Source organism: Camelus ferus, chromosome 11, assembly GCF_009834535.1.
Source record: "Camelus ferus isolate YT-003-E chromosome 11, BCGSAC_Cfer_1.0, whole genome shotgun sequence".
Taxonomy (NCBI): Eukaryota; Metazoa; Chordata; class Mammalia; order Artiodactyla; family Camelidae; genus Camelus; species Camelus ferus.
In genome coordinates, this window is record NC_045706.1 from 9043791 (window position 1) to 9057335 (window position 13545).

General features: G+C 48.1%; 1 protein-coding gene across 1 annotated transcript in view; it reads right to left on the reverse strand.

The window, feature by feature from the left end:
* The window catches only part of TACC2 (transforming acidic coiled-coil containing protein 2), a 196482-nt gene that overhangs the window by 116862 nt on the left and 66075 nt on the right, over nucleotides 1-13545 (reverse strand). Inside the window, 1 exon segment of the mRNA XM_032490739.1 lies at nucleotides 13131-13244. Within this exon segment, the coding sequence (XP_032346630.1) occupies nucleotides 13131-13244 (114 nt within the window).

Sequence of the window (13545 nt, forward strand, 5' to 3'; positions counted from 1 at the left end):
AGATAAGAGTGAACAGAAGAGACAAAATATGTGCCCTCGTGGAGAAGATCTTCTAGATAAGTGCTAATGGCCACCTATATTAATTACTAAATGAGAGGCAAAGACAGTTAGGGCTGTGAGCAGTTTAGTCCTCTAATGCTGGTGTGCTGTCTCTTGAACCAGGCTGCCTCCTCCAGGGCGGAACACCAGCCTTCTCCAGTGCCTGTCCCGGCAGCTGTGCTGATCCTCGCCCGGTGCTCATCACCTGCCATCTTTCTGCCCTCCTTGCAGGAGCCCCCTCCTCCGGGGCCAGCCTCCCCCCATCTCCCTCAGCTTCCCCACTGCCCAGGGCCTCCCTGCTCCTTGAGGCCCTTCTTCTCCAGCACATCAGCATCTCAGGGCTTCACTCAACCACCAGAAACCCAAACCGAAAGGTCATCGTCACCTAGAAGGTCATCTTACCATTTGCCAGCTTTGAAGAGTGACAAAATATCATCCACAAGACAGTGTGCTCTCCGCTGTCCCCACTTAATTACCAGATGATGAAAACAAAAAGGTGATTTAAGAACTTTTTCTTAAATGATCACTCTAATATTAGCTAACATTTGTGAGCATCTGCTGCCCAGCTGGCCCTCTGCGAAGTGGCTTACATCTCTTCTCTGACTTCATTCTCCTGTGAGCCTGTGTCACGGACACCACTACTGTCCTTAGCAGACAAAGGAGAAAGCAGACTTGGAAAGGGAAGTCTCTTCCCCAAGGTCACAACCAGCAGAGCCCGGCTCACACACAGGCTGTGTGTCTGAGAACCTAAACTCCTAATCAGTCCACAGTGACCAAGGGCTAGCTTCGGGTTATTTTTATATACTCTGAACACGTCAGCAGAGGAATATGCCATGAGGAACTCTCACATGTGAGTTCAGCCCTCACACTAATAATATAAAATCCACTTCACCAGTGACTTCTGAGGAAGTTTGTTTGTTTCCAGAAGGAATCACCGCTTTGGGCTTCTGCACCAAGCCCTCACATTCCATGAAGGGCTGTCCAAGCAGGGAGGTACATTTCTGAACCGCAACCCAGCAAAATGGAGTTGTAAGGGCAAAGAGAAATACTGGTAGGCAGGGTTCAGGCCTTCAAAAAAAATTCAGCCATCGTCTCTGCCCGTGCTAATTTGAGCTGTCAGCCTGAACCCAAAATACACTCAGAAAACGCGAGGGGCCAGTTCCACGCAGCTTTTCAGCCTTATCCAGAATTTCCAGACGTGGCCTTAGACTCGTCCTTGAGTGCACACAAAGCCCACTTCCCACAAGGGGCCGCGCTGCCCATCACCTGGGGTGTACTCAGCTGGGTCTGTATTTGAACTTGACCTAGTCCTAGTTCTAAGTAAGTCATTGACTAAACACAAAGCGAGCTCTGCCTGCTGTACCATCTTCCTGGGCAGAAAAACAAGCTTCTCCAGGAGTCAGAGGCGATGTCTGCATCACATCAGGGCAATGGTTGAAGATAAAATATGTGCTGAAACAACCACAGTCTAACAGGCTGCCTGGTGATACCAAGGCTGCTGCTTTAAAGGACCACATCTGGAGCCACCAGGGGCAGCTGTGCCCACCGGGAGACATTTGGCAGTGTCTGGAGGCATTTTTGATTGTCATGACTTAGGGGATGCTACTGGTATCCAGGGCTGTCAAACATCCTACTGTGTACAGGATGGCCCCCCAACAATGACCCAGCCCGAAACGCCAATATTGTTGAGGATCAGAAACCTTGCCTAGAGTACCTGACATGGACCTTCATGTCTGAGGCCCTCAGTTTGAGTGAATGAATAAATGAGTGAATGTATGACTTATAACTACAATGATTTTTTTGTTGTGTTATTGAACTAACCTAGCCAACGTATTTGTATTTCTCTTTTGAGGGAAGCACCAAATAGACACACCCTCTGTCTGCTGGACAAGACACAGTCGATCTACAAACATCTGCCGAGGGCCTACTATGTGCAGTCCACTGTGCTAAGGACTAGGACCAGTGCAGACCCTGACCCTCAGACGGAGACAGACATGCTTTGGGTATGTGCCTGTGCCAGCCCTGAGCTAGCACTTCCCACACACACTGTCACACGACCCTCCAGAGGTAGGTACTGATTTTATACCCATTTTACAGATGAGGAAACTGGGACCTCAAGGGATTAAGTATCTTGACCAAGGTCCTAGAGTGAATAAGTGACAAATTTGAACCCAGATCTGTCCAGCTCAAAACACACAAGCTGTCCTACAAAGGATGAAATCCTGTATGAACTAGCACACATTTGCTTCTGTCTTAAAATTGTGGTCAGGTTATAGAGAAAACTCTCAATTCTCGGGCAGGGCCAGGGTTGGGGAGGGTACTCCTGGGGAGCTGGAGGGTTGAGAAGGCTTCACAGGCACTTCATTTGATTGAGCCCCAGTGGTCTCGTGAACAAGAATGTGATTCCCTAGAGGGCCGAGAAGTGGGGGGAGGGGCAAGGCGGGCAGAGGGGTCGCCCGGGGACAAGGGCGTGTGAGTCTGGCCAGCATCTCTCAGTCAGGCTGAAGTTTCTGCCTCTAATGCCTTTCAAGTCGGGGCCTGCCTCTGCATTTACACATTGCTCCAATTCTTATACCAAAGGAAAAGAATTTAGAAGAGAAGACATGAAATAGCCTCCATTAGGCTGGGAGAGCCTGTGGCTTTTCCAGGAAAGAGCAGGAAAGTGTAACACTTTCCTATCTGGGTCGGTTATCGTTCCCAAATGCAAAATGCAAAGGGAGTTTCTGAGAAGCAAAAATGTCCCCCTGTGTGAGTCCATTTCTACAAAATAATTTCTCTCCCCTGAAGACCAAATATGAACCAAGTAGGAGGTATAAACAGCAACTCAACAGGGAGTCTGGTGGTTTCTAACATAAACTTCCCATCTTCATGCAAAAACAAAACTAGACCCTGCAACGATCATTTCAGTGTTTTATCTCCCGAGGATTCATGGCTCAAGTGTTTGTAAAGAAACTTGAAATGAACTGTTGTGTCCTCTGAGGGTTTCCTCAGTAAACTGCTCACACAGACTCACTGGGCCAGAAGGAGATGGAACTCAAGTTTCAGCAGAGCTTTCTCCTGAGTTGACTCTAATCAGAGACTTCTCTCCCTATCCATCTCTGCACACTTCCCAAATCATGGTGAATCAGAGAATCTGCGAGCACTTGTCCAACCTGTTTCTAAGAGCGGTTTTCCTGCAATCCTACTGCAAATGCTACTGGCCACAAGCAAAAGAAAGGCAGGGTCAACAGAGTACAGAGGTCACAATTTAAATCATTTTGCAACTTTCTCAGATACAACCCAAGGACAAGATTACTTTTAAACAAGATTGCTTTAAACACCACCTCCAGAAAACCATCTATAATGTCAGTGCATACCAGGCCTACCTGAGATGCTTGCTGTTTACAGGAAAGGTGATGCCTGTTCACTAGAGCACCAGTGAGTTCATTGGAAAGAGCACTGGTCTTGAGGTGAGAAGAACTGTGTTCAGTATGAGTCACACCAGAGGCCCCCCATGACAAGCTGTGTGGCCTTCAGGAAGTCACACACCCTCTCTGGGTCTCAAGTTTCTCATCTGTAAAATGAGGAGCCTAAAGGTCCTTCTAGTTCAGATATTTCATGACTATAAATGCCTGAGCCAGCAAGATGGTACCCGTCTCAAAGGGTGAGCATCCCTGCCACCAGATCCCCAGGAGTTAGGGGCCATCTTCCCCAGACATCCTTCACAGGTAGCCCCAAAAGGCAGTTTGGTCTCAACTGAGACCTTAAGCCCAAGCCTGGCTCTCTCCCTTCGTCCAAATTCTCACTTTCTGACAACTCTGGCCAAGCACGTTTTTTCTGCCAGGAGGGGGTCTCCTTCTCCAGCTATTATGCTACAGCAGATGCAGTCAGGGCAGAGTCAGACAACTTTCAGCCCTACCCCTTCCTCTAGGAGGTCTGGGATGAGCCAGCAGCTCATAACATCGTGCCAAGATAGTCGGGCAACTTGTCCCATAGGATGCTCTCAGAGCTTGCATTCCGCTGGTGCAGCCCCAGCTGGGCTCACCCACACCGGCACTCGCTCCCTCCCACTAATGTTAGGTTTCAGCCTCATTGCAGCCACTCTTGGCAAGAGGTTAACCCCAAAGCCCTAGTTTCCCCAAGGAAGAGAATGCATTCCCCGTGCGTGCCCAACGGCTTGACCTTGCATCAGATACAATATTGCGACACTGAGGGCCACCCCCCTGGGGAGGCTGTTGGCCATGGGATGGGAGGTAGCATTAGAGGGTAATGATACATCCCAAAGAGTCCAGGGCAGATACAAAATAACGTCAGCAAAATTCATCTAGTCCTTGTGTCAAAGCACAAGTGTTTACCAGTATCCTGCCTGAATAATATTATTATCATTCAAATGATACAGTAATAAAAACAATAGTAATCATTAAAATTACCCCTGATGTTTACGCGTTTACTGAGTGCGAGGCAGGCACTCTGCTAGGCTATTTACACACATTATCTTTTATATAATCTCCCTGATGTCTCTCTGTGATGGGCCCTAGCATTATACACATTTTACAGGTGAGAAAACTGAGGCTTAGAGTAGCTAAGGATTCTGCTCAGGGTTGAAGAGTCTAATGGCAGAGCTGGAAGTTAGATCCAGCCATCTGCCTCCAGAGTCCCATCTGAACTGGTTTCCCACGACAGGAAGCCTCCAACTGATAACGAGTTGGGTTAAATTATTCAGCGAGGACTTGTAGAGCGCCCACTCTGTGCCATGCAGAGTATCGGGTGCTGGGTAACCAAGAGCAGTGCCTGCAAGTCTAACCTTCCCAAAGAAACGAGATTGTGGCTTATCCTCTTGGCCAGAGGCCTAGAACCACTCTGTATAGGGACAACCACCACCAAGCATTTCTAGACAGAGAATCCAGGATCACGACGTCCACCTCCTAATCCAGCGTCAGAAGACGCTGTGGCCCAGGCAGGGGAAGGAGGTACAGTCCCTTGGAGAAAGTACACAGTAACAGGAGTTGGTGAACAGCCTGACCCCTCAGGAGTGTGCGAGCACTGGGCTGAGAGTCCACAAACGGCAGGCATCACTCACTGCAGTGTGTCTGCCCACTGACCCATTCACCCCAACCCTCTTTCCAAGGGAGAAGCCAGCGCCCAGCGTCCCACTCCTCCCCAACAGCCGAGACCTTGGCCGAGACCTTCTAAGCACCCAGCCTGGGTGCACATTTGCCTGGTGGCTGAGCTGGCTGTGGGGATGGAGCTGACTGCAGGGCTCTCCCGCAGCTCCAGGACCTTGTCCAGGGCTCTGTTGTAGTCACAGATGCTGGCCATGGAGAGCCAGTTTGTGCAGAGTACTCTGTGTCTTGCCTTCTCTAATCCTGTTTAACCTTCCTTTATGCCCCAGGAGACACCACTGGCCGCTGTATCCATTGGAGCAGCTGCCCAACCACCCAGCACAGCCTAAGAGTTGGGATCAGGATTTGAGCTCCAGGACCTAATGGTCCCCTCCCTCCAGCCTGATTTCATCCTCAGCCTCACCTCTGGTCCCTCCCTCTTCTGCCCGCCACACTCACCTCTTGGGGCCCTGCTCCCCTCCACCTGCAGGTGCTCCTGACTTGAGAACTCGGCACTGACCGGTGTCCACCGCACACTGCGGTCCTCTCTCTGCACACCCTGCCCACTCCCAGGGCACACGTGTACCCCTCCCCTGAGGTTTTCTTCCCAAACACCTCTGACTGCCTTGCAAAAGGAAAAGACATTAAAAGTATCAGTGATCAGACCTGTTCCAGTGCCTTCCCTGGAACCAGAGAAACACTAGTGCGGTCTATCTCTGAATCAGCAGGCTGCTAAAATATTTAGTGCTGGATGACTCAACAGGCCCTGAGAATAAAGGGGAGGCCGATATGCAGTTAGCTGGGGCCTGCTGACCCTGCACACCCCACGGTGAGCATCTTTCCTGCCCTGCCAGTTTCTCAGCACAAGAACAGCACAGAGATGGCATTCGGCTAACAATTCTCTACGTGGACCCACGTCCACTCCCTCCCAGGCTCAGTGGGGCATGCTTGCAGGTGAGGCCAGTGGGGATGGGTGAGCACAGAGGGTTCTAGACTAAGTGTTTGGAGCCAGTTGTCTGGGTTCTGAACCAGGCCAGGGTGTGAGGTTGCACTGGCTAAGCCAAGGCCTCTGGTTGGCCCAATGGTGAAGCTCCTTGGTTCAGGTGCCAGAGAGAGACCGCCTGCTGATCAGCATTGACAGGCACATGTGTATGGATCCGCCCCAGTCTCCCGTCTGGAGACACAGCTGCCTGGCTTTCCCACTGGCAGAGCCGAGGGGCGTCAAGGAGGAACCCGGCGCTCGCTGAGCATCACCAGGCATCTGAGCCCCGCAAGGGCTTCACACAGAACCTCACAGAATCCTCGCTGCTGATAAGGGCACTTCATCTCTTATTATATGTGAAGAAACCATGTCTTCAAGCTGGGCTGTCCATGCAGAGGCCACTACCCCACGGGACTACTTCAATTTCAGTTTTAATTAATCAAAGTTAAATAAAATTCACGGTTCAGCTCCTCCATGTCCTTGAAACCACGTCGCCCTGAAACTGACCCTGGATTGTCAAGCGGCCTCATTTCAGGTGTGTGGGAGCCACATGTGGCTTGTGGCTGCCATGCTGGATAGCAGAGATACAGAACATTCTCATCATTGTAGAATGTTTTAGTGGACAGCATGTCTTAGAGAGTAGCCTCCCCAAGATTCCTTCTGGCTAGTAAGTTAATGATCAGGGATTCAAACATGGATTTGATGTCTGAAAAACTCTCCAGAAGAGAGGATCTAGTCCCAGCTCTCTCATTAGCGCACTGACCTTGAGTAAACTATGTCACCTGTCCCAGCCCCCGCTTCCTCCTCTGCAGAAGGGGCACACAAGCAGTACCACTAAGGGTTGAGATGCGGATGAAATACGATGCTGGATGTGGAAATACTTTGGCTCAGAGGGAGGAATAAGTGGAAGGGAACTTATCCTGAGTACTCATTTTGTGTCAGGCTCTCTAAATAAAGTGGCTCAGTTTAATCCTAGGTACTATATGCCCCCATTTTACAGATGAGTCAACAGGTTTATCGAAGGTGATGCCCCCAAGGTCACAGAGCTAGAACTTGAGCTGGAGCTTGGAGCTTATCTGTTGACCTTGAGGCCTGTGCGGGTCCCACACAGTAGCACTCAATTCCGCAGTCTTCTCTCAAAAGCCTAGGGGCAGGTTTGGGCGGGGCGTGTTGCTGGGAAGAGCGGCCCCCTCCCCTGGGGCAGGTCCTGGGTTCAGCTCAGGCATCCAAGGGAGTCAAGCCGTAGAGGGCCAGAATCTGATTCTAGTTCTGCTGTTAGGCAGCTCCCTCCTCCCTTCCCCATCCCGAGTCTCAACAAGAATGTCCCCCAGTTTCCTTCCAGCTATCCAGCTAGAGCTGAAAATATCCATTTCTCAAATATGGGTGCAGAAGCAGCCCTGAATCCGTGTCTAACACGGTGGCTTCCGCCAGCGGCAGTAATGAGAGGTTCCAGGCAGAGAAGCGGGTCACTTTAGACACATTCATTTGGAAAATCACCACCTTACCCTGAAATTAGCCTGGGATTCTTGTGTGGCTCTTCCTTGATTAGATTCCAGGTGCAGCATAACAGAGGCCACGGGGTGAAGGGGCTCAGAAGAGCCGAAGCCAGGGCAGTGGTAGTCCCAGCACAGACACCCGAAGGCAGGGAATCAGCCTCTTGTCTCCAAGGAGGCTGCCACCTTTCATGTGGGTGCCTCATAATCCAGCTTTCCAAAGTGACTTGGCATTTTTCCAAAGGACAGATTCACCTCTAAAAATATTCGTTTTAATTATGGAACACAAAAGCTTCAGAGCATAAAGGCTACATTTTAAAAGGTCCTTTGACTTTTCTACATGATGGTTCACAATGATTGAAGCTGCTGATAATATAAATCCACGTCATCTGTAGAGTCTGGTTCTGAAGAACCTTTGAACCACGTAACAAGCTCCCGTGAGCTGAGCAGGTGAGTGGAGCTCCCATAAGACAGACAGAAACAGAGGCACAGAGACGTCAAACATCTGGAAGCAGACTCATCCAGCCTAATGTCTCCCCGTTCCCTGCAGGGTCTGCTACCAGTGCATTCAGATACCTGGGGCATCTTTTTTTCTGCTTAATTGCCAGGACGTTTTTGAATAAATACATTTAACATGGTAATAGTGGTGCCATTTTTATTTTATACTTAACTGTACACCAGGCACTATACTAGACGCTTTGGAAACACTCCATTTTAATCCTAATTCCAACCTCATTTTGTAGATATGGCAACTGAGGATTGAAAAGGTAAGCAGCTTTTCCAAGGCACCACACAGCCAGCACGAGGCTGCTACTCTGTCTTACTCTATGGTCTCCCATTTGGGAAGAAAATTGCTCCGAGGGAAAGAAGTGTCAGATCCCTAGCTCTGTCATAGCCCTGTAATAGACCGATACGTCTCAAAAGGAAGCTTGAAATAATACACCCAATATTATATAAAATGCAACCCAGAAGGACCTGGGTAGGGATGGGGGTCTGTCGTCCCGGCTGTGTCTGTGAAGAGACCTAGGTTTGGTGGCTGTTTTCTTTTCCCTTAATTTATACAGTTGTAGCTCTCCTCAAAACCTTATTCTTAAACTTGAAAACATGGTGTCACAGCTGGTAATTTTAGAAGGAGGAGGAGAGAGCAGGAAGAAAGAGAGACCGGGGGTGGGAAGCCGCTTCAGCCCTGCTTTCAGGTCCAGCCAGCACTTCCTGGGCAGGACGCCCCTCTCTGTTCCCTCCCTCCACCCTTCAACTCCTCAACCCCACTGCCCTTCAAGATGCAGCCTAGGTGGACGCAAGCTGGACCTAGGTGCTGGACCTGAAGCACCTGGGAATAAATTAATTCTCTCAAATGCACTAGTAATTGAAAACGACACTTTTCCAACCATTTCCCCAAATGGAAAGAAAGACCCACTTTTAAATATTCAGCAAAAACAAGCTTGGTGATGTCCAAGAAGGATCCAGAACTACACATCTGACCATCATTGGTGTGTAAGCAAAATGCCAAATTCTAGACTTTCCATCCGCTGACCAGTCATATGTATGCATACAAAGTCGAGATCAACTCAAATACCTTCTGCACAATATTCTAAACATGACGTGAAGCTGTCTGTGGGTCCCAGACTCTTCCACGGGGAGGGACCACCCAACGTATAGAAATCCACAGGTGAGCTGCCTGTCAACACCTGCTTCTCAGAGTTGGGTGTGCATGTACCCCTCAGGGGGAGGTCAGCAAAGCCACGGGATTCCCTCAGCACACCCACTAGTGGTGCCAATTTGAAGTCAAAAGTTGGGAAATAAAGCAGCAAAGTATTTGTGCTTCCTGCATCCACCTGGGTATGAGACTGGGCTATCAAACTGTCCTGTCCAGAACAGAAGAGAGACATCTCTTAGATACTGAAGCTGACCTGTGGTATCAGCTCCATTGAAGCCAGCAGAATCTCAAAAGTCCATGGGTTTGACAGAAACACATCACCCGCTAACCAAGAGAGTAGAAAATTTGGTTTTGACTTGCTTTGTTCTTCTCAGGACAATTCAAAGCGTTATTTTGATGTTGAAATTCAGTACAATATGGTACACGGTAAAAGACATACATCAAGTTTTACAATAAAACACGATCTCAAATTTAAAAAAATTTTTTTTAAACAGAGGTGCAGGGGATGGAACCCAGGACTTCATGCATGCTAAGCACACACTCTACCACTGAGCTGTACCCTCCCCATTAAACTTTTTTTAACTTGAAGCAGATCACCGTGGGCTACACAGTAGGGAGTAAGAAAGAATTCACTCTTCTCAGCCGTTAAGATATTTTAGCAAAGTCAGTACTGGAAAAGAAAGGAGGCCATGTTGGAACCTCAGCCTCAGGAGTACAGTTTCCTCGGGAAGACAGTCAGCTCACAGCATGGGAAAAGCTGGCCCCGGGGAACTGTAGCGGGGACCTGACCCCCACCGGGGGCCGGGATGGGCTGGTATTGCCCTTGTATCAGTTATCTCAGCCTTCATGGCAGCTCAATGAGGCAGGGACAATGGGGGCTGTCCACTCCCCCATTCTACAGATGGGCAAACTGAGGTTACGTATGGAACAAGGAAGGGGCACAGGTGGGTGGGAATCTGAACCTCATCACCACCCCACTCCTGGCAGCGTAGGCCTCAGTGTGGTCACCCAACCTCCCCCAGACCACTGCCCAATTCTACCCTCTCATGCAACACCTGCTGTTCCCCCGACAAGCACCCCTGACCTTGGCCAGACTTCTCCGAGGCCTGCCGAGGTCCACTGCACAGCTCCCTCGTTGGGGGAGGTCCACCAGAGCTCTTGAGCCTCCTGTTCAAGGCAAAGAGGCATCCCCAGCATTTGTGTTAAAGTAGGAAGGGGCTACTGGGCTGAGAGATGCTTGGCCTTCTGGATCATTTGACAGTGGTGGGAGCTCTGTGAGGGGCTGGAGCGTCCCAGAAGGCAGCCACCCACCATATGGGACTGATTAGGGCTTGGAATGTGGCTGGTCCAAACTGAGAGGCACTGTGGGCACTTTGTATGAAAACAAGAATGTAGAATATCAAATTAATAATTTCTGTATTAATTATGTGTTGAAATGGTAGTATTTGTGATATACTGTGTTAAATAACATGTATTATTAAAATTAATTTCACCTGTTTTCTATTGAGTTTTGAATATGGCTACTTAGCAAATTTAAGATCCATTTGTGGCTTATGTCCCATTTCTATTGGACAGAGCTGGTCCGTACCTTCATGAGACCTCTGATTATCTATCAAGCGTAATGTGGAATCTGTTTGTTCAGGTGTTGCTGACTTTGTCATCCCCCTTGAGGGAGAGGAGCCAGAGGTCACCCGACCTGGCAAACTGGAAGGGAGGGTCCATTCAGAATACTTTCTGGAAATCCTCAGCCACTGGGAGAGAGGCAGGCCTTTTCCCTAAGAACCCAAAGCACAGGGAAGGTCAGCCCTCTTTCATCCTTATTTCCTTCAAAGACCAGGACAAAGCAAGTTCTGGAGACAAATGATCTAAATAGAAATAGACCATGGGCCACAAATGCAAGCCATGAATCCAAAAGTTTGGTCAATAAATATTTCATGGCTCTTTGTTTTTAATCACTTTAGGTACATTTCAAATTTTAAAATTTGGTAATTTAAAATTTTGGGAGCCTCATTAAAAATAAGAAAAAAAATGTGCTATTAATTTCAGTAACATTTCCTAACCCAACTCATCCAAAATATTATCATTTTAACATATGATGAATGTAAAAATTATTAATGATAGATTTTGTGTTCTTTTCTTCATACTAAATCTTCAGCATCTGGTGTGTGTTTTACACTTTAAAGCACATCTCCATTCACATGTGACCAGTGGCGGCCAAACCAGATGGCACAGCTCTAGGAAATCTAAAATTCTACCACCCGGCAAGTCCTCAACCAGAGCAAAACAACGTGAACGCCCACTGCTCCATACGCTATGATAAGTCACATGACCTCAGCCTCTAAGATTTATGTTTGCAGGGAGCTCTGATGGCAGTGGAAATACAACTCCGGCTATTTAAACAGAAAAAAGCAGCGGGTAAAACCACACTATCATAATACATAACAGTAATGGTTAGGTGGTGTGGTTGTGGATTTTTGTCTCCCTCTTTATACTCTTCTATACCTTACAAATTTCCTAATATGAATTTAGAAATTATCATTTTAAAACTTAAAGTGATTAAAACAATGAGCCATGAAATATTTATTGAACTCCTGTATGCCAACAGGGTCCTGAGAACTTCTTGTTCTCCAAGAAGATGAGAAATCATCCAGGGCCATTGAAGAAGGGCTAATACAACATTCGCAGGGAGGGGAGGATTTTCCGAGTTAGACGTTTTTTCCTACACTCTAACTGGGAATGTCAAAAATACATATGAGCAAAGGCTGCAGGGAAATTCTTGCTAAGTCAGCAGCAGAGACAAGTGTCCGATGCACATGAAACTCGCGTCTGTCTCGGCAGCAGCGCCTGCTTCTCGCTGGCCCAGAGTTAGGAGAGTCACCCTCGTAAGGGCAGGGAAGGCAGCTGGGTGGCGGTGGAAGTGCTCAGACTCGAAAAACAGGTGATCATGCATTCTTTCAGCATGTGCAAAATACGAATCAAATTATTTACCAAACGCCTGTAGCTGTCTGGTAGGATACACTGGCCGGCCACAGGTACTAATTTAAAGTCCAACCCCACCCTGCTCACACACGTGTGTGCCTCTGCGCACATGCACACACACATACATACACACACACACACACACACACACGTGGAGAGCTCTGGAATAGCCAAAGATCCAAGGATGCTGCAAAGCTTGTTCAGAATGTGTCTGTGCCCGCGGTACCTCCATTTCCCCCACAGGATGTAATTTCCGAGCAGCAGCCTGGTGGCCGCACAGGCGGCATTTCACTTAGGAAAGAACAGGTAGGCACACTGCAAGTGGCAAGGTCTGGGAGTCCCAGCTGCACCTGTCATTTATCCCCTAATCTCGAGCTCTCTCTGGAGTGTGACTGCTGCTGGTGATCAGACATTCCTGCTTGAGATTAAATCGAGGTTGAACCCATTTGCCTTAAAAGGTAATGAACTAGGTTATGAGGTGTCAGGCTCAGGAGCAGGGGCCATGGGGCGTGATGTCTAAGGGGTGCAGGGTTGCTTTGGTGGGGATGAGAGTGTTCTAAAATTGATTGTAGCGATGATTGCACAACTCTGTGAATATATTAAAAGCCACTGAATTGGACACTTTAAATGATGAATTATATGGTATCTGAATTACATCTCAATAAAACTTTAAAAAAGAGATGAGCTCAGGTAAGAAAGCAACTCAATCCCTTTTACAGCAATGGAGCTCCTAGTTGGCTCAGCGCTGCTTTGCCTGAATAAAGAATGGGAACGGCTCTGTGTTTCTGTGTTAGATAAAGACTCATTTATAAGCAGAACTCTCCTCTGCAGCACATCCAGGGTCTCTCTGCCAAAGGAAGGCACGATGGTTCTCGAAAGGCTCATACCTTTTCACTGACCTTTCTGCTCCTGCTGCACTTCTGGTCTCATCTGAAATGACCTCGCCCGTGATATTTGGAGCATCCTTCTCAGGAACTAAAGGTAAGGTAGATGGGCCAGACCCAGGGCTCTTTCTGGGATTAAAAAAAAAAAAATTTTTTTTAAGCAATAAATATTAAGAAGGGCATTTCTCTCCATGTCCTACTGAAATGCTCATTTCCTAATTAAAGCTTAAAGTGGCCACTTCACCAAAATCTTTAGGAAAAAATTAGCTTCAAGCATTAAACAGCTTTGAGATGCTCAGGGCTCATTTAAGCCTCTCTGTATAAATAAATCCATATTCAAAAGCAGATGTGTCTGCACTCCAGAAAAACATCTGATTGACTACAACATATCACCCTATAGTGTACTGCCAGCCTGTACACATTTCATGCT